At 43.0% G+C, this 27,497-nt stretch overlaps 1 protein-coding gene across 1 annotated transcript; it reads right to left on the reverse strand.

Annotated features, from left to right (window-relative positions):
* Window positions 1-1,712: 1,712 nt before the first annotated feature.
* On the reverse strand, window positions 1,713-11,848 carry LOC123111543 (DNA-directed RNA polymerase 1B, mitochondrial). Its single transcript, XM_044532346.1, has 19 exons — window positions 10,905-11,848; window positions 9,734-9,949; window positions 9,514-9,647; window positions 9,257-9,320; window positions 9,094-9,152; window positions 8,637-8,754; window positions 8,300-8,413; window positions 8,074-8,205; window positions 7,577-7,993; window positions 6,289-6,339; window positions 6,099-6,169; window positions 5,523-5,607; window positions 4,770-4,922; window positions 4,595-4,669; window positions 3,763-3,852; window positions 3,599-3,646; window positions 3,214-3,328; window positions 3,017-3,120; window positions 1,713-2,483 (listed from the first exon to the last, which is right to left on the reverse strand). The coding sequence occupies exons 1-19, from the start codon at window positions 11,760-11,762 to the stop codon at window positions 2,373-2,375; spliced, it is 3,015 nt and encodes a 1,004-aa protein (XP_044388281.1). The 5' UTR covers window positions 11,763-11,848; the 3' UTR covers window positions 1,713-2,372.
* Window positions 11,849-27,497: the final 15,649 nt, after the last annotated feature.

Raw genomic sequence — 27,497 nt, forward strand, 5'->3', positions numbered from 1 at the left:
CTTGCCACCCAAGTGAAACTAACTCGACATCATAGAGGAAACTCCATCTATTTTTTGACATAGCCAGATTTTAAGCACATGCTAGCAAGTGAAACCAAGTCCAATGCAGGAGGGGAGTTTCAGTTTCTTCTTCCTCGCGTCGGCGCCTGGATTTAAGCAGTGTGTCGGCCATACACGCACCATAGCACATGATAATCACCGTGAGTGGAATGACATGACTGGTAATTACCCGCCCATTAGTGGCGCACCCGCTCCCTCAGATTCCCGAGGTGACCGTTCGGATGGCCGCCACGCGGCTTCATCTTCGACGGCGAGGCGTCCCCATCACATAAACCCCAGCCACCGCCTTCGCCTTCTCATCGGCTCCTCCCTTCTCCGCTGCAATGTCATCGTGTTGAAAGGACGCAACCTATTGGATGAACCTCCCGTCCTAGACATGGCGCACCGCGATGCAAACTCCCCCAGCAACGCACTAGTCGTGGCAGCCAACGCTTCCTTCTCTCATTGTGGCTCCCGTGACGAGAACACGGGGGCTTTGCCGACTACAATGGCAGCGAGCAGCATTGAATTGGCGCCTCAGGCAACATCGTACACGTCAACGACGGCGTCCCCATCAACCCCACTGGTCTCGTCGTCCCTAGGCCAAAGTCCGAGGACCCAGACATCTTCGTGTTGCGGCTCTCCCAACTTGAAGAGGAGGCGCGCCGCCGCGACAAGGAGGATGGTGACTATAAGGCATCGGCGGCGGCAGTGCCGTAGCTAGTAATATGTTGCAATGTTGAATAGCATTGCATATTTTAAAAATGTCGCTTAACGACATTTCAAGTTGCATAAACATTTGGCTACTAATATAAGTTTATCATGTTTGATGATGATTTGAACTGGTTTGGTTCAATTAGATGTACCTTAAATTAACTTACAAATTTGAAGCAACTGAAAAAAAAAGAACAAACAAAAGTAAAAAATATGGAGGCCGCATTACGGCAACTCTATGTTTGCATGTTGCCAAAGGTCTCGTGCCATGAAAAACATGAAGATACCGCCAGTCATCATTACACCTTTAATCTAGTGGTATTAGACCACAACATCCATCACTACAATATATTTATTTGCTCACAAATACTCCCGTCGTCGTATACTGCCTACAATAACATCTTATATTATGGGACGGGGGAGTAATTGTCTAATCACAAGCAAGTGAAACCTTGACAAGAAGGTTGGCAAACTTAATTTTTCATAAGGCAGATGTTAGCAAAAAAATCATATACCATCGCCTCCCAGTTGAGTATTTTTCTTGCCTTCTCCTTCAACCACATCATCATCAAAAACATCTTAATAAATGCATACATGACTGTAGAGTGAGTGCATCTATTTGATCGAAGGATCTCCTATGTTTCTTTTTGGTAGCAATTGCAAAGACCCACTTGAGTATTTTTCTTCCTTCTCCTTCAACGACATCATCATCAAAAACATCTTAATAAATGCATACATGACTGTGGAGTGAGTGCATCTATTTGATCGAAGGATCTCCTATGTTTGCTTTTGGTTACAATTGCAAAGATGGAAATAACAGCGCCAAGACAGGTCGATGCCATACCAGTCCAATCAGTAATACTAAAACTTTTACTTGAAACATCTAAACACTTGAAAACGCATGGCATCAATATCACAGATAGGAAGGGGGTGAGACCAGCTCCAAAACCCACCTGAAATGAAGAGGAAAACGACTATTTCACTTTATTACTATAGATAATATCTTACAACCACAATGATAATTATGAACCAATTGTCGAGACTATTGTTTTGCACCCATCAGATTCCCCACTATAAATTAAGTAAAACAAGAGAAAAAATGATAGGTTAGGGAAGAGGCCAAAAATTACATATAATTACATTTACAGGAAACTGGTGATCTGCGAGTGAGCGTGCTACGCGTGAGCCTTAAGAACGGGGGAAAACGGGCACAGATGAAAACTACACTATATCACAAACTCGGAAAAAAGCTCCGCAGCAAGTGCTTCTTGGTCATGGTTTCCACTTATTTTGACTGTCACTTTCTTCAATCTCCTCCAGGCCAGCTCTGTTTATTGCCAGCTCCTTGGCAGTAGTAATGCACCTTGCTTATGGCTGGCGATGTTGAAACCATTAAATTCTGCAGCAAAGCAAGAGCGTCTTCTGTTTACCTTTGTAAATCCAGTCTTGCGGGATCATCTTCATGCGAGTTGTCCACAGGTTGGCAAGTCAATCAGCAAAAGAATTAGCTTCATCATCTGAGTCAGTCACTCATGTACTTCAACGGAACTTGAGATTTGTGCAAGGCCGCAGCTGGGCAGCTGAGCGAAAAATAGGACAATATGCCCGCTGCAATCATGCTAGTTGAAGAAATACGTAGACTGGAGGACATCCTTCATATCAAAATTTCCCCTCTCTGGCAACGGTGGGAATTTTAATTTAGGGAAAGATGTCTCAAAGCTCTCCAAGAGCTGCATCAAATATACTGTGTTAACAAACTGAACGCATAGTCTGTCATGAGTTATGACATTTGTTATTGAACAATTACGAAAATAACACATAGAACAGCAAGCTCATGTGCTATGGTAAAGCATGGAAACAGAGCACAACAGCAAATTAATATGGTAGTCCTAACATACTGTACTATATAACAAACCAATACGCATGGAAATGAAGCCCAATCAGCTAAACCATGCAGACAAAGAGGATATAAATCAATAAATAACGACAGACAGTGGTTTAGGTTATAGCTATTAAATGCAATGCACCCTCAACTTAAGAAGCATCGGTGGACAAGGGAAACACTTTTAAGCGTACTCGACAATCATCAGGCAAAATCAAACACATCACGAAACTAAGAATATTGTAATAAGTACAGGAGAAAAAGCATATGCTGCAATTTTCAAATAAAAATATATCGCACGAGAAAGAATGTTTGTCAAATATATGTGCAAATACATACCAAAAATATGCATGCAAATAACTGAGATGACAAAATACATACATTTTCTAAAATAGGCGCATCATACAGTTCCACAAACTTTTCCCGAAGTATCTTGTTCATTGTATCAACATCACAAGCATGGGTCCAATATGAATCATGAACTCCTGCATTGATTTACATAAATGCTAATAGTAAAATACACAGACGCAGCGAAGTATCCCACAAATAGTCTGGCACATAGTAAAGAGAATACCGACCTGCAAAATATAGGCCTTGCTTTTTGCAAGCAACAGCAGTCATCATCATATGAGAGCCATCAAGGGAGTGTACAAAGTTTGGAGGGAAAGCTGTCCTCTGCCGCTTCACCATAACCTGGTCGAAAGATACACGTTCATCTAGTATACTCAACAGATCTATCAGATTCGAAATGTATAGTTGATGGTACATTATAACAGTGGCAGTGCTGCGATGAGGAAAATATGTTCAGCGAAACAATGTGATGCACAAGTATGCAAGCAAAATTCAATTACCCACTTCCTGCCCAACTACCATTCAGCAGCCAGTGGCATGAAACTGATCAGCAGTCAATACCCCATTGTCAATAAGATGCACTCAACATATATCCATGTAAAGAGGGCATACCTTGTCGGTTTCTCGTTGAAGGGTCAGGACTTGTAACGAAGTTTTAATCTACACGGAGAACATCAAGAATATCGAATTGTTATGCACATGTTAAATTCCTCCTAAAAAAATGTGGAGGCAGTAATCAAGAGAAAGTGAGGAAACAATTATACTGAAATACGTACAAGATGCCTCCCTAGTTTGCGATATGGTTGAACAACTGGAAGTCCCAGAGGGGTCGTCCATCTCACAGGTTCATTTTCACAAGCTATAACCTGTCATACAAGCCACTGCTCAATACCCATGGTTATAAAGGCCAATCTATTTAGAAACAGAAATTCAAAAGGACAAGGCAGGACAGCTTGACTATGAAGGAAAAATGTTAACTAAAAGATGGCCTTAGGAGTTTGCCTCAACAAACAGTTTACTTTCTTCAGATGTAATCTTAAGTTGTAGGTCAATAGTCATGATAGTATTTGAGGTTTTATTTTATCTTATTTTTCATTTTAAGTTTTCCTTCCTCAGTCTCCGCTGTGCATGGCGCTGCCTTTCTGAAAGCACTCGTTTATTTCGTTAATGAGTGTGGTGGACTTGTAGTTAGCTGACAGCATCATTTATTCAGATAAAACAGTATAATCCTACGGAAATTGGTTAAGACTCCCCTAACTCGCAAAATATCACAGCACTGAATAGAAAAGCACTTGAACGACAAACTGGCTCTTTGTAACGAAGGATACGTACCTCTGTAATGAGTATAGACAAAAAAAAGGAACATTCTATCTGTTGGGGCACTCACAGGATGCCAACGAAAACAAAGTTTAAGATACCCAGCCAATGTTTTCTTTTTAGCATGTCCCAAAAAAATTGTGAAGGAAGAAATTCATAATTACTAACTGTTTTCTTATAGAAATTAAACCACAAGACAACAGATCACATTTTGGAGCTTCATTCAATAGCAAATCCATGATTACCAAACAAAAATAGCAGTATAATACTTTGAGATACTGCAGATGATACCTTGGCACAGTCTCCTAGCCAGGTCATGATACTACGAGCAGCTTCGAACATCTCACCAAGTGCTGTCAGCGTGACCTATCCAGAATTGAAAAGAAGAAACAAAAAAAAGGTGGTTCAGTTCAAGGTGTACATGTTAGATGAAGAAACAAAAGCTTCAATGATTAAAGCATTCCACCTTAGCAGCATAGCATGAAGCACCAAAAAGTTCCGAGTCATCAGCAATGACCCCCCTCTCCTTTAATCTTCTTTTTATTTGTTCACGTGCTCCAACGTAAGTCACACCATAGACAGATGTCATCACTGTTTGTTTTACCAATTTCCTATCCACCTGTATATTTCACAAATAAGCACATAAAACTTTTCATAATTTACCTGTATTATTGGCCAGTCTATGAGATACCAACTAAAAGCAATTACAGAATCATGTAAAATAGCTAACACAGACTTCATTCAGCACATTAGGTAAACATTAATCTTATGACAGCCCAATTAGTCAGCATGCTTATATACCATATATATGTGCTTTCAAGTGATGTTTCAAATAAACTTCATCTAGCATAATAACTGAGCTAGGTTTGTACTAATCCCAGGAGTTTCCACATGATTTTACAAATTTGCTCCATGCTGAGAAAAAGTAGGCGTTGCTCTAACATTTTAAATAATGTGTTACTCTTCAATTGGTTAGGCTTTTAGTACGCGTTATCATAGATAGCTAGACTGGTAAATGTTACAGAAAACATTGTAACTCTAGGTAGAACTGTTGATTTTAGCATAACATCAGCTGTAGATTTTTACCAGGTCTCAGCTTTAGTACAGGTATGTATAACTTGGAGGTAGAGAGTCGATCACATAAAAAACAACCTTGAACACAGTATTTTCATCATACAAGGTAAAAGAATATTTATAAAGACTGGCTAAAAAACAACACCTGATCAACTAACAAACGAGCACGTGCTGCATCAGCATCTTTAGCTGGATCTTTTTGTGCATCTCTCTTCATAATTTCCACCACCCTGGATCACAAGTACTAAAATGTAACTCCAGATCACAAGTTGAAGAAGATATTACACCAGGCACATGTCAAGATGGATAAATTGGACCCTGACTTAAATCTAGATTTGAACAGTTAATTGGCTTGTTGATAAGGCACTGCGATATTAAAGATACCAACCAGGACCCAATAATTTCATAAATAAACACATGAACTGACAGTTTAAGCTTGTTTGAATTTGTATCCAATCTGTTGCCTACCCAAATTCATTTCAGGAACGCGTATAAATATGAGCATATATAGGTACTTTGAAGTTTGACTCCATCCACGACTGGTACTTTTATGAGAAAAGTATATTTTTCGGACCACAATTGCTGTGAATTACAAGTCATCGGAATAAGATTGCTCAGTAACTAGATAGGCTGATAGGGTATGGCATACAGACAGCTACAAGTTAAAAAGGAATGTTGAGTCCACCCATCGACGCTACGTTCAAGACAGAATGACCTCTACCTGGCAGCTATTCCAGAGTAAACATCTGCAGGTTTCTCTCCGGAAACTAAGTTAACAGCAACTGCACCCAGCTGCATGAAATTGATGAAAGAAATAATTACATACTTCACTGGCCAAACATTAAATATTCCCCATGCCAAAAAAGAACGTTGACAAAGCAACAGCGTAATTAATAAAAATATGAACTGACCTTATCCCTTCCAAGAGCTGCATAGTGCTGCAGGCCATTACAAGAACCATCCTGAAAAAGAAAACATAATTATCATAATTCTGCTCCAGCATAAGCACATAACGGAACACCTAGACTTACTATACAAGGTTAGGTGGGCAATTACATGGTTTAGCAACAGCACCAGATATCATGTCTTCTCTTGCATAAATGTTTAATGTTTTAGTTACATATTACTGAAAGGAGTACAACATATAGCACACATAACATTTCAAAAATTTCTGAAAGGAGAACACACATGTGCATGTGTGAATACTATGCGCAGTTACAAAAGATTGTATAAAAAATATGCATTTTGTGCAGCTACAGAAGAAAATGGTAGACAGTCATGTTTCTTTTCATTCTCTGCAGAACACAAATGAACATGTTTCTCACTAAAACAAAATACAAGCACAAAGTATATGCCACATGTAAATTTATGCTTTTTTCTGGATTTTCTATTCAAACTTAGAAATAATGTTTGGTTTTTTCTTCAGGAAAGCTCATAATCCGTGTGCATGCTACTAATCATATTTTAGATCTCCTATGAAGTATATATTTTTATTGTTACAACATTATGTAATCAAAATGAACAGACGACTGAAGTTAATGCTAACAGCTGTGATCTACCATACCATTTTAAACGCCATTGGCTCCCAGTATTACATCCAAATCTATTAGTATTTTGGTTTATTTTTGCTTGTTCTTTAAGAGATTACAATCCCTGTTTGAGACAAAGTGCCTAAATAAATCAAATAACTCAATCCTAACATATTACAACTTCAAGTAAAGCATTTTCTATCAAAACAAAACCAAACTCTCAACAAATAGGTACGTCCTCCTTGGACTGAACTTGTATGTCCTCCCTATACTCATGCAGCTACTGCTATGCCATGAGCCCATGACATGTTTAGCAGAACTTAAAAATGTTTATTTGCGCAGATCTTGCCAAGAAAACTAGCTCATATGCACAAGAAATTCCTTGCCCTCAAGATAAACAATGTATTCATGGTTTATTTATACATCATTTTGTCAGGTAATGCCCAAAAATAGATCAAACTATAAATATGTTTGGCATTAGTTACACTTTTCTGGAAGCTGTCAAAGCATGCTGTTGTCTTATACTTCAAGGCAGGAGAAACAAACATGGCTAATTTTTCCTAGCCTAGCAAAGCAACACGGAAAACTTAACGAAACATGACAATTATTGCAGGAAAAAAATGAGATTATTAGAAGAAAAATGATAATACCATGGACAAAATATCAGTACCTGGTGCACAGGAATATGTGAGATCACTGTTTCTGGAGAGGGGCTTCTTAAAGCTTCATTAAGATCCATGCAAACTGCCAGGCATTGGAATGGATCCTCTGCCTCAAGCCACCAACGCTTGCCTTCAAGAGGCCTATTAGCTGAGTCAAATATGTCCTCCAGGTGATTCTCAGTAAATGCAATCCGGCCATCGTATGACAACTTGTCTACACCTCCACCATATAAATTTGCTAGGTGTATCTTCAGCCAGCGCAAGCCTGATTCACCAAGTGGTCGACCTTCAGAAAACTCCAACACTCCACGACAAAGATCTGAACCCAAGTGATTCAGGTAAGGATGCATTGGGTAAGCACGGCCTCTAAAATCAAGGTTGTGTGGATAGTAAAACCCCGCTTCTTCCTTCATTTTGCGAGCTACCTGTTACCAACAAGGGTACATTAGATGAAGAGTAAAAATTGAGTAAATGATGTCCCACTAAAACCCTTATAGTCGCTTACGGCAAGTTTAAGCTCAACATCACATCTCTGAGAATGCCTTTCACTGTTTTCCTTCTTGGCTGACCTCATGCTCCACCTCCACTTCTTCAGCTCAGCTTCATCTTCAGTGTCAGGCTTCTTCGGTAGGGAAACCTAGAGTACATGAAAAGAAAAGTTAGCATATAAAACAAGAATGCCATAGAGTCTTCATAAGATGAAATCCAGAGAGAAAAATATGGCAGCTCACGTCAGCACGATCAACCAAGTCAGCAAGTCGGCCACCACTGGACCAAATTCTGTCAACAATACTAAGAACTTTTTTGTTGACCCTCCACTTGGTGCTCCCAAGATTATCTAAGGCCTGAAACCAAAAAGGCATCAAACGATTATATCACATAGACAAAGATGCTTAGCAAGAACAGCCATCAGCATGCCAATGTGCAAACAGCATATTAACAAGAGAAACAGCTATCTGCATCAAGTGTGCTAAAAAGAGATCCATGCATGTGATCTTGAAAACGTATTTCAATCATAACTATTCACCTAATCTGCAAAGATGATATAAACATGAGGCAAAAGAATACCTCAAAAATTGTTTGCATCTGTTCCTTTGGAGCCTTTTTTACAGCCTCCCTTTGTTGCCTAGCTCCATGGGTGCGCATCACGTAGGATGGCAAAAATAAATGTGCACCCTTGTCATATCTGTAGAAATTGCTATTAGTTAGTTCCCATAACATTTACTGGGATAACTTTGCTACTCAAAATTAGGGATAACATGGGTGCCGCTAGTAACTTCCAGGCATGATGTACTCAAAATTAGGGATAATTTTGCTACTCGGAACCATTATATTAGTAATAATCCAACAGAGCAGCATCCACTCTTATGAACCACAACACACTGAAATAATCGAGAAAGGGACCATTCAGATTTGTGATTACACTCAGCTACTATGATGTAACCTAACACACTCGAAGAACAGCCGAGCTATCTAGCAACATATATGCAAATAATTGTGAGGAACATGGATAAGCAGTACCAACCCAGTCCAATTGATTGGCGGAATCAACATAGGCATGTAAGGTATGACCATATGCTTTGCCTGTCACAGGAATGGAAGGATCAGGGAATGCAATATTCTGGAAAGAATATTCTGATGAAGAAAATCATTGCACGTGTGACAGAAGGAACAACTCAGTGACTCACTGTTCTATCCAGGCCTTGTCGAACCAGTGGATCGCACTTGATCACACCATATCGTCGACTTTTCCTATTTAAGTACAAGGCGTAAAAGAAAGCATAAGTTAGAACAGAGAAGCATTTTTTTGGGAGGTAAGAAGGTACTCCCTCTGTCCCAAAATAAGTGCCGTTAGATTTAGTACAGCTTTAGTACAATGTTGTACTAAGTCAGGGACACTTATTTTGGGACGGAGGGAGTATTAAGTAAGAGTTGACATGATTACTGTTGTTCTCTTGCCACAGTTCTCATTTCATGTGTGAAAGCAGGTCGGATTTCAGGTGTACTATCTCCAGACTGACTAGCAGGTGGTTGTATATGGGCCGTTTCAATAAATAGCTCAATCAAACGGCTGCCAACCTACAAAACGGCAAAAGATAATATAAATATGTCATTAGTTGAAGAAGTAAAACATATATCACCGAATAATTAGAAAAGGTGTATACTTTTGCATGAGCATCTTGACCCCATGGCCTGGTGCTATCTTGCTTCTTCACTAAATGCCTGACTTGCCGTATCTTCTGCTTTTTCATCAGATCAGTGACTTTCTTTCTTAAACGCTCTTGTTCTTTGGCAATATCTGCATCCACTGCTTCTACTACTTTATCTACTTCTTTAGTGTTCTTTTTCTTTGTCTTCTCTAGAAATTTGTGGATTCGAACCTGGTCAAGGACAAGAGGAAAAACATTACAATTACTCGTTAGCAATGTTAACGTATCCCATTAACCGTTGTCACCATAACTCGTGCAACAAAAGAAATAAATGCCAGGTTAACAATTGACTGAAAATCAATGCAAACGCCAAAGATATGCCAGGAAATAGCAGCTGACAAAGGTATCTCTTTCCGTCCCCAAGAAATAAAGGCACCTCTTTTATGGCACAATGTCAAACATATGTATGAAAATGGTTCAAAATTTATACTTAGAATGATGGATACAAAGGGAATACATGTAACAGTTAGATCATTGACGTTCCAGAAAAATACTTGACATCAGGAAAGCACATACGCCGTTCCCAGTTAGAGAAGAAAAACAAAGATAAGTGCTGTTTTCTGTTACGACATGTCAAACCACTACCAATAACAGTAATGATGCCTAACCCTAAATCATTCCAAGGCTCATGAGTAGGCCTTTAGTCAATCAAGTCATGTATATATTTCGACCCATTTCAACTACATTTACATAATCTCTTTAAAGGGTACCTTACTTTCAAATGTAACGAAATACTAATATCACTTAAATGTATTTTAGCTCCAGACGCACCTAACCTACAGTGTTTCAATAACCCAGAGTTCATCGGGGAATATATTCAGCCTTACATAATGCCATACCTATACGAATGAAAACGTAAAATGGTAATTTCAATCATGTCACCCCTCTAATGAATAATGGTCCTTAGCACTAAATTATTATAAATCTAAGAGAAGCTATTACTAAAAACGTCATTTTTCAACCTTAATTGATAAAAAAATCAATGATCTCAACCACCAGCAGTGTCAACCTAGTGGTCACTTGAGATTAGTAAGAACCACCACTGCTAATTCATTTTGATGTGGCAACCATTTTGGTGTGCAACTGCACAACTGGAAAAAAAAATGCCACCCACGAGCCAACACACCTCATGCTCAACTGCTTCACCTATCTGGCAAGCGGCCTGGATCACACGGACGCTTCCATCGCCACTGCCGGTCATAAGCAGCCCCATGAGCTTGTGCATGGTGATAACGGCCATCATGTCGGCCGGAAGCATGTTAAAATACGGGGCGTGGGAGGCGCGTGTCCCACGCTGGCTGACAAGCTCCTGCTCAGCGATGATCTGGTCCCTCAGTGGCTCAAACCAGCCAAGGAAGAGTGACTTGACATAGGGCAGGTTGGGCGCCAGCTTATGCTCGCACATGTCGGCGAGCAGCTCGCGGTACTCCTTAGCCGCCTGCTCCCACGCCTCGGTCTCGATCCGGATTTGCCGCTGGCGCAGTGAGACGTACTTGGAGTACCCAATGCCATGCTCCGCCGCCAACTCTGCCAGCTGCCTCCCCTGCCCGCGCCCCCTCCTCCGCTCCTTCTTCCCCGCCTGACCTGCGGTTGCAGCCTCCGCCACAGGCAGCTTTGTATTGGGGCCCAAGCGGACAATCTCCTCGGGCGCGTGGTGCGGCTCGTCCACCTCCTCGGAGGAGACGGCCTCGGCGGCCGCAGCGGAGGACGACGCGAATCGCGAGGGTGGCTGCCCCCACAGGAGGCGCGCCGGAGGGAGGATTCCGGGGGCAGCAGCTGGGGCTGGAAGGAGTAGGCGGTGGAGAGGAGGAGGGGGAAGCTGCGGCGCGGAGGCGGAGAGGAGGGCGGAGGCGAGGCGGCGGGAGGGTAGGCGGCGCCACATGAGGTCTAGGGCTTTGGCGGGTAGGAGGACGGGAGGAGGAGGAGGCGGCGGCGACGGCGGGCAGATGGCTGTCTCGGCGGCCGGAGTTGGGGCGGGGAGCATCAACTGGAGGCGGCGGGGAAGGGAGGGGAAGACATGGGGAATGGGGGGGATGTGGCGCCGCCGCCAACGCAGGAGGGAATGGGGGTTGGGCGAGGGGGGGCACGCCGACTTCGGGTTGGGCTTAAACCCTTGGCACCTTCGTGCGCGGTTGATTTGGGTTTTAGGGATGGAGATCGTTTCCCCGTGTCTCTCTCTCTCTCGCTTCCTTTTACCTCACGCAATTTTACCACGCCTTTCAAGCCCGTTGTGCTTCATTGCACTTCAACTCATGTCCAAGTTTGTCTAAAAAAAAACTCATGTCCAGGTATGTTTGTACTGAAGTTTCAAACAACGATCCTTAGTGGTTGTTTGGATAAATAGGATTAACGCCCAGTTTTAACAAAACACGTTTTAGTTGGAATTTTTCAGAAAACTAGTTTTACTAATAATTCTGTTAGGAACGAGTATACACAAAACCTTGTTTGGATGATGAAACATGGTTAAACACGAGGGTTGCACCATCGCGGCCACATAAGAGATGAATGCCTCCAGTTGGATGCCGGCCATCTCGTCGTGCTTCCTGGATGGTAAAAAGAATTGTCGTGGCCGAAGAGAGAGTAGCGTTGTAGCTGGCCGGTTTGGATGACATCATCGCCGGTGATGGTTCCTTGGGCAGCGGTGAAGGTGAGGACCGACAAAGATGCAACGTTGTGGCGTGAGGAAGCGAGCACGTGAATCATGTTAACATCCAAATTGCTACTAGTCCTTCCTGCCATACACATCCATCATCAAAAGCAATCTGAATGCTCGCACGTGAATCCTTCAAGAACAGGAATGAGCATACAAGAAATCTGCTGTTGCCACACAAAATCTCAAGATCAAATTTATAAGAGACCAACGTCGGCGAGGAAGATGCCCGCTCGGGAAGGACCAGTGGTCGACTGTGATGGCGAGTTGGCGACGGCCGCCGGCGACGCAGGATGAGGGCTCGCCGGGGAAGGACCGATGGTCAACGGCGACGACGATGGTCGAACAATGGCGACGGCCGCGAGCGACGCGAGATGAGTTGTCGTCGGGGTAGGACCTATGGTCGACGGTGACGGCGGCGACCAGCGGCAACGTCGACGGTGACGGCAGCGGGCGGCGGCAAGGTCGACGGCGAGGGCCGCGGGCGGTACGGTATCAATATGCGTTGATGAGTTGTTGCTGGGAATGGTCGGCGACGGCAACATGCAGGCCAGCTGCGTTGTATGTCGGTCGCGGGCTGCAGATGATGAACTGGTTTATAGAAAACGTCTAATTGTCGTTTTTCCATAAACTCATTTTTTCAGTTTTAGTAAAACCAAGATTTACTTATCCATGGATTTGTTATGTTAACCAAACATAGTTTTAGTTTGTTGTAACCGAAAACATGTGTAGGCCAAACTGGTTTGGTAAAATCTCAGTATCCAAACAACCCCTTAGGTGACGCCGTGACGGTTAGCATAAATCGCGGAAGGATGATCTAGAAGGCGATCTGATCTCGTCTAGGGTACGTCTGTCACTATCTTGTGCAGTCGTCGCTCGCGTTGATCGTGTCTTCCAGGGATCACGCGCCGTGATGGTCCTTTCGCAACCCTCTCGTCGCCTGTACCTCCACCATCAAAGCCTTCTGTGCTAACTGGGGAGCACGATCATAATACACAGAGTCATCCCTAGGGTTCTAGATTTAGAGGTGGTTGAGAAGTAGGGTCGTAAGGATGGAGGAAGTAGAGGAGCTTTTGTCGTCGGCGGAGCGAAAGGGTTTGAAGATCAGTGCAACGAAGAAGGGTAAGGTGTTTGAGTGGGCGTCGGACGACCCGCACGCGGTATAAAAGCTCTTCTTGGGGAGACATACGCATGCAGGTGTGGTCGGACATACTTTGGGGAGGATTTGGTGCCCAATTAAGGGTCTAGGATGCAAGGAACTAGGTGAAAATGTTTTCCTATTCATGTTTCGGCAGGCATCGGGGTGGAGAAGGGCCTTAGAGGAGGGGTCGTGGTGGTTCGAAAAGGAATTGCTCATATTGGAGGAGTTCGATCCACACAAAACAATGAAGGAATATGATTTTAACATCATTTCGATGTAGATACATGTGTTTGGGTTGTCGCTAGTATTGATGAAACGTGCTACTGGTGAACTGGTCGACAAGGATTTCCATGAACTGGTTGATGTGGACGTGGGACGTGATGGCAAAGCGGTGGGCAAGTTCCTACGGGTGAAGGTCAAGCTCAATATTACAGTGCCTCTTATGAGGGGTTTCTTGCTAGATAGGGAGGAAGAGAGAACAACGAACATGGCAGAGGATGGGGTGGATGACAAGAAAAGGAAGGAGAAGCTATTGTAGGGTAGATTTGAGTATGAACACATGCCTAACTTCTATTACACATGTGAGGTCATTGGTTATAGTGATAAAGAATGTAAGATCAAGCTGACAAAATGCGAGGCACCATAATTTGATCCATGGATGCAGGCATATGGGGATAATAAAGAGGGGAGATGTTAGATCAAGGGGCATGGAATGACGGGGAGAGAAAGTAGTGGGAGTAGGAATATTAGTGCAACTAGGGGAGAGGATGTGCTCACAACCAGGGGGGACCAAAGTCTGTATAACTTTGGAAAGAGGAGTGGTGGAGAGGGAGCGATGCCCCCACGTGGAAGAAGGATGACATCAGCTCAAGGAATAGTGCAAAGAGCAGTGGGGATGAGGACGGAGAAGTGACAAGTCTGCTGAAAACTAAGATCGGTGGTGCACAACATGGTGGTAACAGTAACACGACAATAGTAAAGCAACTTTCCTTTCCTAAGGAGGTGTCTGAGTCAAGTAAGGAGAAAACTGGCAATAATAACATGATTGTTGATGTTCCAGTAAAGGAGAACAATGTGGCTAGAGTGGACGAGGGTAGTGAAGGTGTTGAGACTCTGACACGGAGTTGAGTGGATTCGAACGCGGCTATAGGAGTAAGCCGCCTGCTGGGTCGCTGCCGTCTGAAGAAGCTTCACAGCCTTCCGAGCCTCAACAGCCGCAGGAGACTCGCCTGTCACTGGGAGAGCCGCTAACCGTGATGTCGCGGCAACCATGTTGTCCAACGGGTTAGAGAAGTGACCCGGAGGTGTTGAGACTCACTGAGGTGGGTTTAAGTCACGCGGCGGGTCTGCTGCACGGGGTTGAGCCGCCGCTCCGGTCCTAGGCGCCTCCTGTTGGGGAACGTAGTAATTTCAAAAATTTCCTACGCACACGCAAGATCATGGTGATGCATAGCAACGAGAGGGAAGAGTGTTGTCCACGTACCCTCATAGACCGTAAGCGGAAGCGTTATGACAACGCGGTTGATGTAGTCGTACGTCTTCACGATCCGACCGATCCAAGTACCGAACGTACGGCACCTTCGAGTTCAGCACACGTTCAGCTCGATGACGATCCCCGGACTCCGATCCAGCAGGGTGTCGGGGATGAGTTCTGTCAGCACGACGGTGTGGTGACGATGATGATGTTCTACCGACGCAGGGCTTCGCCTAAGCACCGCAACGATACGACCGAGGTGGAATATGGTGGAGGGGGGCACCGCACGCGGCTAAGGAACGATCACGAAGATCAACTTGTGTGTGTAGAGGTGCCCCCTGCCCCCGTATATAAAGGAGGGAGGGGGAGGTGCGGCCAGCCCCTAGGGGTGCGCCTGGAGGAGTCCTACTCCCACCGGGAGTAGGACTCCCCCCTCTTGCCTTGGTGGAGAAGGAAAGGGGGGAGGGGAAAGAGGAAAGGGGGGCGCCCCCCCTTCCTTGTCCTATTTGGACTAGGGGGGAGGGGGGGCGCGGCCTGCCCTGGCCGGCCCTCCTCTTCTCCCTCATGGCCCATGTAGGCCCATTAACCCCCGGGAGGGTTCCGGTAACCCCCCGGTACTCCGGTAAAATCCCAATTTCACCCGGAACGATTCCGATATCCAAATATAGGCTTCCAGTATATCAATCTTTATGTCTCGACCATTTCGAGACTCCTCTCATGTCCGTGATCACATCCGGGACTCCGAACAACCTTTGGTACATCAAAACTTATAAACTCATAATAAAACTGTCATCGAAACCTTAAGCGTGCGGACCCTAAGGGTTCGAGAACTATGTAGACATGATCGAGACACGTCTCCGGTCAATAACCAATAGCGAAACCTGGATGCTCATATTGGCTCCTACATATTCTACGAAGATCTTTATCGGTCAAACCGCATAACAACATACGTTGTTCCCTTTGTCATCGGCATGTTACTTGCCTGAGATTCGATCGTCGGTATCTCAATACCTAGTTCAATCTCGTTACCGTCAAGTCTCTTTACTCGTTCCGTAATGCATCATCCCGCAACTAACTCATTAGTCACATTGCTTGCAAGGCTTATAGTGATGTGCATTACCGAGTGGGCCCAGAGATACCTCTCCGACAATCGAAGTGACAAATCCTAATCTCGAAATACGCCAACTCAACATGTACCTTCAGAGACACCTGTAGAGCTCCTTTATAATCACCCAGTTACGTTTTGACGTTTGGTAGCACACAAAGTGTTCCTTCGGTAAACGGGAGTTGCATAATCTCATAGTCATAGGAACATGTATTAAGTCATGAAGAAAGCAATAGAAACATACTAAACGATCAAGTGCTAAGCTAACGGAATGGGTCAAGTCAATCACATCATTCTCCTAATGATGTGATCTCGTTAATCAAATGACAACTCATGCCTATGGTTAGGAAACTTAACCATCTTTGATTAACGAGCTAGTCAAGTAGAGGCATACTAGTGACACTATGTTTGTCTATGTATTCACACATGTATTATGTTTCCGGTTAATACAATTCTAGCATGAATAATAAACATTTATCATGAAATAAGGAAATAAATAATAACTTTATTATTGCCTCTAGGGCATATTTCCTTCAGTCTCCCACTTGCATTAGAGTCAATAATCTAGTTCACATCGCCATGTGATTTAACACCAATATTCATATATGTATATGATTAACACACATAGTTCACATCGTTATGCGACTAGCACCCAAAAGGGTTTACTAGAGTCAATAATCTAGTTCACATCGCTATGTGATTAACACCCAAAGAGTACTAAGGTGTGATCATGTTTTGCTCGTGAGAGAAGCTTAGTCAACGGGTCTGTCACATTCAAAGCCGTATGTATTTTGCAAATATTCTATGTCTTCAATGCTCTACACGGAGCCACTCTAGCTAATTGCTCCCAATTTCAATATGTATCCAGATTAAGACTTAGAGTCAACTAGATCAGTGCCAAAACTTGTATCGATGTAACCCTTTATGACGAACCTTTTTTCACCTCCATAATTGAGAAACATATCCTTATTCCACTAAGGGTAATTTTGACCAATGTCCAGTGATCTACTCCTAGATCACTATTGTACTCTCTTGCCAAAACAGGGTAGAGTATACAATAGGTCTGGTCCATAGCATGGCATACTTTTATAAAACCTATGACTGATGCATAGGGAATGACTTTCATTCTCTTTCTATTTTCTGCTGTGGTCGGGATTTGAGTCTTACTCAATTTCATACCTTTGCAACACAGGCAAGAACTCTTTCTTTGACTGTTCCATTTTGAACTACTTCAAAATCTTGTCAAGGTATGTACTCATTGAAAATCTTATCAAGCGTCTTGATCTATCTCAATAGATCTTGATGCTCAATATGTAAGTAGCTTTACTGAGGTCTTTCTTTTAAAGAACTCCTTTCAAACACTCCTTTATGCTTTCCAGAAAAATTCTACATCATTTCTGATCGACAATATGTCACTCACATATACTAATCATAAAGGTTGTAGTGCTCCCACTCACTTTATTGTAAATACAGGCTTCACCATAAGTCTGTATAAAACTATATGCTTTGATCAACTTATCAAAGCGTATATTCCAACTCTGAGATGCTTGCACCAGTCCATAGATGGATCGCTGGAGCTTGCACATTTTGTTAGCACCTTTAGGATTGACAAAACCTTCTGGTTGCATCATTTACAACTCTTCTTTAAGAAAACCATTAAGGAATGCAGTTTTGACATCCATTTGCCAAATTTCATAATCATAAAATGCAGCAATTGCTAACATGGTTCGGACAGACTTAAGCATCGCTACGGGTGAGAAAGTCTCATCGTAGTCAACCCCTTGAACTTGTCGAAAACCTTTCGCAACAAGTCGATCTTTGTAGACAGTTACATTACCATCAGTGTCAGTCTTCTTCTTAAAAATCCATTTATTCTCAATGGCTTGCCGATCATCGGGCAAGTCAACCAAAGTCCATACTTTATTCTCATACATGGATCCCATCTCAGATTTCATGGCTTCTAGCCATTTTGCGGAATCTGGGCTCATCATCGCTTCCTCATAGTTCGTAGGTTCGCCATGGTCAAGTAACATGACTTCCAGAATAGGATTACCGTACCACTCCGGTGCGGATCTTACTCTGGATGACCTACGAGGTTCACTAGAAACTTGATCTGAAGTTTCATGATCAATATCATTAGCTTCCTCACTAATTGGTGTAGTTGTCACAGAAACCGGTTCTTGTGATGGACTACTTTCCAATAAGGGAGCAGGTACAGTTACCTCATCAAGTTCTACTTTCCTCCCACTCGCTTCTTTCGAGAGAAACTCCTTCTCTAGAAAGGATCCAAATTTAGCAACGAAAATCTTGCCCTCGGATCTGTTATAGAAAGTGTACCCAATAGTCTCTTTTGGGTATCCTATAAAGACACATTTCTCCGATTTGGGTTCGAGCTTATCTGGTTGAAGTTTCTTCACATAAGCATCACAGCCTCAAACTTTAAGAAACAACAACTTTGGTTTCTTGCCAAACCACAGTTCATAAGGCGTCGTCTCAACGAATTCTGATGGTGCCCTTATTTAACGTGAATGCGGCTGTCTCTAATGCATAACCCCAAAACAATAGTGGTAAATCAGTAAGAGACATCATAGATCGCACCATATCCAATAAAGTGCAGTTGCGACGTTCGGACACACCATAACGTTGTGGTGTTCCAGGTGGCGTGAGTTGTGAAACTATTCCACATTTTTTTAGTTATAGACTAAACTCGTAACTCAAATATTCGTCTCCGCGATCAGACCACAGAAACTTTATTTTCTTGTTACGATGATTTTTCCACTTCACTCTGAAATTCTTTGAACCTTTCAACTATTTCAGACTTATGTTTCATCAAGTAGATATACCCATATCTGCTCAAATCATCTTGTTAAGGTCAGAAAATAACGATACTTGCCACGAGCATCAACACTCATTGGATCGCATACATCGGTATGTATTATTTCCAATAAGTCAGTAGCTTGTTCCATTATTCCGGAGAATGGAGTTTTAGTCATCTTGCCTAAAAGGCACAGTTCGCAAGCATCAAATGATTCATAACCAAGTGATTCCGAAAATCCATCTTTATGGAGTTTCTTCATGCGCTTTACACCGATATGATCCAAACGGCAGTGCCACAAATAAGTTGCACTATCATTATTAACTTTGCATCTTTTGGCATCAATATTATGAATACGTGTATCACTACGATCAAGATCCAACAAACTATTTTCATTGGGTGTATAAGCATCGAAGGTCTTATTCATGTAAACAGAATAACAATTATTCTTTAACTTCAAATGAATAACCGTATCGCAATAAACATGGTCAAATCATATTCATGCTCAACGCAGATGCTAAATAACATTTATTTAGGTTTAACACTAATCTCAAAAATATAGGGAGTGTGTGATGATGATCATATCAATCTTGGAACTATTTCCAACACTCATCGTCACTTCCCCTCAACTAGTCTTTGTTTTATTATGTAACTCCTGTTTCGAGTTACTAATCTTAGCAACCGAACAAGTATCAAATACTCAGGGGCTACTACAAACACTAGTAAGGCACACATCAAACACATGTATATCAAATATACCTTTGTTCACTTTGCCATCCTTCTTATCCACCAAATATTCAGGGCATTTCCGCTTCCAATGACCATTTCCTTTGCAGTGTAAGCACTCAGTTTCAGGCTTTGGTCCAGCTTTGGTCTTCTTCATGGGAGTGACAACTTGTTTGCCATTCTACTTGAAGTTTCCCTTTCTTTCCCTTTGCCCTTTTCTTGAAACTAGTGGTCTTGTCAATCATCAACACTTGATGCTCTTTCTTGATTTCTACCTTCGTCGATTTCAACATCACGAAGAGCTCGGGAATCATTTTTGTCATCCCTTGTATACTATAGTTCATCACGAAGTTCTAGTAACTTAGTGATGGTGACTAGAGAATTCTGTCAATCACTATCTTATCTGGAAGATTAACTCCCACTTGATTCAAGCGATTGAAGTACCCAGACAATCTGAGCACATGCTCACTAGTTGAGCGATTCTCCTCCATCTTTTAGCCATAGAACTTGTTGGAGACTTTATGTCTCTCAACTCGGGTATTTGCTTGAAATATTAACTTCAATTCCTGGAACATCTCATATGGTCCATGACGTTCAAAACGTCTTTGAAGTCCCGATTCTAAGCCGTTAAGCATGGTGCACTAAACTATCAAGTAGTCATCATATTGAGCTAGCCAAACGTTCATAACGTCCGCATCTGCTCCTGCAATAGGTCTGTCACCTAGAGGTGCATTAAGGACATAATTCTTCTGTGCAGCAATGAGGATAAACCTCAGATCACGGATCCAATCCGCATCATTGCTACTAACATCTTTCAACACAATTTTCTCTAGGGACATATCAAAATAAACATATGAAAGCAACAACACAAGCTATTGATCTACAACATAATTTGCAAAATACTACCAGGACTAAGTTCATGATAAATTTAAGTTCAATTAATCATATTACTTAAGAACTCCCACTTAGACATACATCTCTCTAGTCATCTAAGTGATCACGTGATCCAAATCAACTAAACCATGTCCGATCATCACGTGAGATGGAGTAGTTTCAATGGTGAACATCACTATGTTGATCATATCTACTATATGATTCACGTTCGACCTTTCGGTCTCCGTGTTCTGAGGCCATATCTGTATATGCTAGGCTCGTCAAGTTTAACCTGAGTATTCCGCGTGTGCAACTGCTTTGCACCCGTTGTATTTGAACGTAGAGCCTATCACACCCGATCATCACGTGGTGTCTCAGCACGAAGAACTTTCGCAACGGTGCATACTTAAGGAGAACACTTCTTGATAATTTAGTGAGAGATCATCTTAAAATGCCACCGTCAATCAAAGCAAGATAAGATGCATAAAGGATAAACATCACATGCAATCAATATAAGTGATATGATATGGCCATCATCACCTTGTGCTTGTGATCTCCATCTTCGAAGCACCGTCGTGATCACCATCGTCACTCGCACGACACCTTGATCTCCATCGTAGCATCGTTGTCGTTACACCATCTATTGCTTCTATGACTATCGCTACCGCTTAGTGATAAAGTAAAGCAATTACAGGGCGTTTGCATTTCATACAATAAAGCGACAACCATATGGCTCCTGCCAGTTGCCGATAACTTCGGTTACAAAACATGATCATCTCATACAATAAAATATAGCATCACGTCTTGACCATATCACATCACAACATGCCCTGCAAAAACAAGTTAGACGTCCTCTACTTTGTTGTTGCAAATTTTACGTGGCTGCTACGGGCTGAGCAAGAACCGTTCTTACCTATGCATCAAAACCACAACAATAGTTCGTCAAGTTAGTGCTGTTTTAACCTTCGCAAGGACTGGGCGTAGCCACATTCGGTTCAACTAAAGTTGGAGAAACAAACACCCGCTAGTCACCTGTGTGCAAAGGACGGCGGTAAAACCAGTCTCGCGTAAGCGTACGCGTAATGTCGGTCCGGGCCGCTTCATCCAACAATACCGCTGAACCAAAGTATGACATGCTGGTAAGCAGTATGACTTGTATCGCCCACAACTCACTTGTGTTCTACTCGTGCATATAACATCAACGCATAAAAACTTGGCTCGGATGCCACTGTTGGGGAACGTAGTAATTTCAAAAAAGTTCCTACGCACACGCAAGATCATGGTGATGCATAGCAACGAGAGTGGAGAGTGTTGTCCATGTACCCTCGTAGATCGTAAGCGGAAGCGTTATGACAACGCGGTTGATGTAGTCGTACGTCTTCACGATCCGACCGATCCAAGTACCGAACGTACTGCACCTCCGAGTTCAGCACACTTTCAGCTCGATGACGATCCCCGGACTCCGATCCAGCAAAGTGTCGGGGATGAGTTCCGTCAGCACGACGGCGTGGTGACGATGATGATGTTCTACCAACGCAGGGCTTCGCCTAAGCACCGCAACGATACGACCGAGGTGGAATATGGTGGAGGGGGGCACCGCACACGGCTAAGGAACGATCACGAAGATCAACTTGTGTGTGTAGAGGTGCCCCCTGCCCCCGTATATAAAGGAGGGAGGGGGAGGTGCGGCCAGCCCCTAGGGGTGCGCCTGGAGGAGTCCTACTCCCACCGGGAGTAGGACTCCCCCCTCTTGCCTTGGTGGAGAAGGAAAGGGGGAGGGGAAAGAGGAAAGGGGGGCACCCCCCTTCCTTGTCCTATTCGGACTAGGGGGGAGGGGGCGTGCGGCTTGCCCTGGCCGGCCCTCCTCTTCTCCCTCATGGCCCATGTAGGCCCATTAACCCCCGGGAGGGTTCCGGTAACCCCTCGGTACTCCGGTAAAATCCCGATTTCACCCGGAACGATTCCGATATCCAAATATAGGCTTCCAATATATCAATCTTTATGTCTCGACCATTTCGAGACTCCTCGTCATGTCTGTGATCACATCCGGGACTCCGAAAAACCTTCGGTACATCAAAACTTATAAATCATAATAAAACTGTCATCGAAACCTTAAGCGTGCGGACCCTACGGGTTCAAGAACTATGTAGACATGACCGAGACACGTCTCCGGTCAATAACCAATAGCGGAACCTGGATGCTCATATTGGCTCCTACATATTCTACGAAGATCTTTATCGGTCAAACCGCATAACAACATACGTTGTTCCCTTTGTCATCGGCATGTTACTTGCCCGAGATTCGATCGTCGGTATCTCAATACCTAGTTCAATCTCGTTACCGGCAAGTCTCTTTACTCGTTCCGTAATGCATCATCCCGCAACTAACTCATTAGTCACATTGCTTGCAAGGCTTATAGTGATGTGCATTACCGAGTGGGCCCAGAGATACCTCTCCGACAATCGGAGTGACAAATCCTAATCTCGAAATACGCCAACTCAACAAGTACCTTCAGAGACACCTGTAGAGCTCATTTATAATCACCCAGTTATGTTGTGACGTTTGGTAGCACACAAAGTGTTCCTTCAGTAAACGGGAGTTGCATAATCTCATAGTCATAGGAACATGTATAAGTCATGAAGAAAGCAATAGCAACATACTAAACGATCAAGTGCTAAGCTAACGGAATGGGTCAAGTCAATCACATCATTCTTCTAATGATGTGATCCCGTTAATCAAATGACAACTCATGCCTATGGTTAGGAAACTTAACCATCTTTGATTAACGAGCTAGTCAAGTAGAGGCATACTAGTGACACTATGTTTGTCTATGTATTCACACATGTATTATGTTTCTGGTTAATACAATTCTAGAATGAATAATAAACATTTATCATGAAATAAGGAAATAAATAATAACTTTATTATTGCCTCTAGGGCATATTTCCTTCAGTCTCCCACTTGCACTAGAGTCAATAATCTAGTTCACATCGCCATGTGATTTAACACCAATATTCATATATGTATATGATTAACACCCATAGTTCACATCGTTATGCGACTAGCACCCAAAAGGGTTTACTAGAGTCAATAATCTAGTTCACATCGCTATGTGATTAACACCCAAAGAGTACTAAGGTGTGATCATGTTTTGCTCGTGAGAGAAGCTTAGTCAACGGGTCTGTCACATTCAGAGCCGTATGTATTTTGCAATTATTCTATGTCTTCAATGCTCTGCACGGAGCTACTCTAGCTAATTGCTCCCACTTTCAATATGTATTTGTTGGGGAACGTAGTAATTTCAAAAAAATTCCTACGCACACGCAAGATCATGGTGATGCATAGCAACAAGAGGGGAGAGAGTTGTGTCCGTACCCTTGTAGACCAAGAGCGGAAGCATTATGACAACGCGGTTGATGTAGTCGTATGTCTTCACGATCCGACCGATCCAAGCACCGAACGTACGGCACCTCTGAGTTCAGCACACGTTCAGCTCGATGACGATCCCCGGACTCCGATCCAGCAAGGTGTCGGGGATGAGTTCCGTCAGCACGATGGCGTGGTGACGATGATGATGTTCTACCGACGCAGGGCTTCGCCTAAGCACCGCAACTATATGACCGAGGTGGAATATGGTGGAGGGGGGCACCGCACACAGCTAAGGAACGATCATGAGGATCAACTTGTGTGTCTATGGGGTGCCCCCTGCCCCCGTATATAAAGGAGTGGAGGAGGGGTAGGGTCGGCCCTCTCTATGGCGCGCCCTAGGGGAGTCCTACTCCCACCGGGAGTAGGATTCCCCCTTTCCTAGTAGAACTAGGAGCCCTTCCATGTAGTAGGAGTAGGAGAGAAGGAAAGGGAAGAGAGAAGGGAAGTAAGGAGGGGGCACAACCCCTCCCCCTAGTCCAATTCGGACTAGGCCTTGGGGGGGCGTGCGGCCTGCCCTAGGCAGCCCCTCTCTCTTTCCTGTATGGCCCAATAAGGCCCAATACTTCTCCCGACGAATTCCCGTAACTCTTCGGTACTCCGAAAAATACCCGAATCACTCGGAACCTTTTCGAAGTCCGAATATAGTCGTCCAATATATCAATCTTTACGTATCGACCATTTTGAGACTCCTCGTCACGTTCCCGATTTCATCCGGGACTCCGAACTCCTTCGGTACATCAAAACTCATAAACTCATAATAAAACTGTCATCGAAACCTTAAGCGTGCGGACCCTACGGGTTCGAGAACTATGTAGACATGACCGAGACACATCTCCAGTCAATAACCAATAGCAGAACCTGGATGCCCATATTGGCCCACATATTCTACGAAGATCTTTATCGGTCAAACCGCATAACAACATACGTTGTTCCCTTTGTCATCGGCATGTTACTTGCCCGGGATTCGATCGTCGGTATCTCAATACCTAGTTCAATCTCGTTACCGGCAAGTCTCTTTACTCGTTCCGTAATGCGTCATCCCGCAACCAACTCATTAGTCACATTGCTTGCAAGGTTTATAGTGATGTGCATTACCGAGAGGGCCCAGAGATACCTCTCCGACAATCGAAGTGACAAATCCTAATCTCGAAATACGCCAACCCAACATGTACCTTTGGAGACACCTGTAGAGATCCTTTATAATCACCCAGTTACGTTGTGACGTTTGGTAGCACACAGTGTTCTTCCGGTAAACGGGAGTTGCATAATCTCATAGTCATAGGAACATGTATAAGTCATGAAGAAAGCAATAACAACATACTAAACGATCAAGTGGTAAGCTAACGAATGGGTCAAGTCAATCACATCATTCTTCTAATGATGTGATCCCATTAATCAAATGACAACTCATGTCTATGGTTAGGAAACTTAACCGTCTTTGATTAACGAGCTAGTCAAGTAGAGGCATACTAGTGACACTATGTTTGTCTATGTATTCACATATGTATTATGTTTCCGGTTAATACAATTCTAGCATGAATAATAAACATTTATCATGAAATAAGGAAATAAATAATAACTTTATTATTGCCTCTAGGACATATTTCCTCAGTCTCCCACTTGCACTAGAGTCAATAATCTAGTTCACATCGCCATGTGATTTAACACCAATATTCACATCTGTATGTGATTAATACCCATAGTTCACATTGTCATGTGATCAACACCCAAAGGGTTTACTAGAGTCAATAATCTAGTTCACATCGCTATGTGATTAACACCCAAAGGGTACTAAGGTATGATCATGTTTTGCTTGTGTGAGAAGTTTAGTCAACGGGTCTGTCATATTCAGAGCCGTATGTATTTTGCAAATATTCTATGTCCATAATGCTCTGCACGGAGCTACTCTAGCTAATTGCTCCCACTTTCAATATGTATCCAGATTGAGAATTAGAGTCATCTGGATTGGTGTAAAAGCTTGCATCGTGTTAACTTTTTACGACGGGCTCTTTTATCACCTCCATAATCGAGAAACATCTCCTTAGTCCTCACTAAGGATATTCTTGACCGCTGTCCAGTGATCTACTCTTAGATCAAAATTGTATTCCTTTGTCAAACTCAGAGCAAGGTATACAATAGGTCTGGTTCACAGCATAACATACTTTATAGAACCTATGACTAAGGCATAGGGAATGACTTTTCATTCTCTTTCTATTTTCTGCCATGGTCGGGTCTTGAGTCTTACTCAACTTCACACCTTTGCATCACAGGCAAGAACTCCTTCTTTGACTGTTCCATTTTTGAAATATTTCAAAAATTTATTAAGGTATGTACTCATTGAAAAATCTTATCAAGCGTCTTGATCTATCTATATAGATCTTGATGCTCAATGTGTAAGTAGCTTCACCGAGGTCTTGCTATGAAAAACTCTTATTCAGGTATCCTTTCATGCTATCCAGAATTTCTATATCATTTCCAATCAACAATATGTCATCCACATATAATATTAGAAATGCTACAGAGCTCCCACTCACTTTCTTGTAAATACAGGCTTCTCAAAAAGTCTGTATAAAACCATATGCTTTGATCAACTCATCAAAGCGTATATTCCAACTCCGAGAGGCTTGCACCAGTCCATAAATGGATCGCTGGGGCTTGCACACTTTGTTAGCACCTTTAGGATTGACAAAACCTTCTGGTTGCATCATATACAACTCTTCTTTAATAAATCCATTAAGGAATGTAGTTTTGACATCCATTTGCCAAATTTCATAAAATGTGGCAATTGCTAACATGATTCGGACAGACTTAAGCATCGCTACAGTTGAGAAAATCTCATTGTAGTCAACACCTTGAACTTGTCAAAAACCTTTTTGCGACAAGTCGAGCTTTGTAGATAGTAACACTACTATCAACGTCCGTCTTCCTCTTGAAGATCCATTTATTTTCTATGGTTTGCCGATCATCGGGCAAGTCCACCAAAGTCCACACTTTGTTCTCATACATGGATCCTATCTCAGATTTTATGGCCTCCAGCCATTTTGCGGAATCTGGGCTCATCATCGCTTCCTCATAGTTCATAGGTTTATCATGGTCTAGTAACATGACATTCAGAACAGGATTACCGTACCACTCTGGTACGGGCCGTACTCTGGAGGACCTACGAGGTCCTGTAGTAATTTGATCTGAAGTTTCATGATCATCATCATTAGCTTCCTCACTAATTGGTGTAGGAATCACTGGAACTGATTTCAGTGATGAACTATTTTCCAATTTGGGAGAAGGTACAGTTACCTCATCAAGTTCTACTTTCCTCCCACTCACTTCTTTCAAGAGAAACTCCTTCTCTAGAAAGGATCCATTTTTAGCAACGAATATCTTGCCTTCGGATCTGTGATAGAAGGTGTACCCAACAATTTCCTTTGGGTATTTTATGAAGACGCACTTCTCCGATTTGGGTTTGAGCTTATCAGGATGAAACTTTTTCACATAAGCATCGCAGCCCC

This window comes from Triticum aestivum, chromosome 5B (assembly GCF_018294505.1).
Source record: "Triticum aestivum cultivar Chinese Spring chromosome 5B, IWGSC CS RefSeq v2.1, whole genome shotgun sequence".
Lineage (NCBI taxonomy): Eukaryota > Viridiplantae > Streptophyta > Magnoliopsida > Poales > Poaceae > Triticum > Triticum aestivum.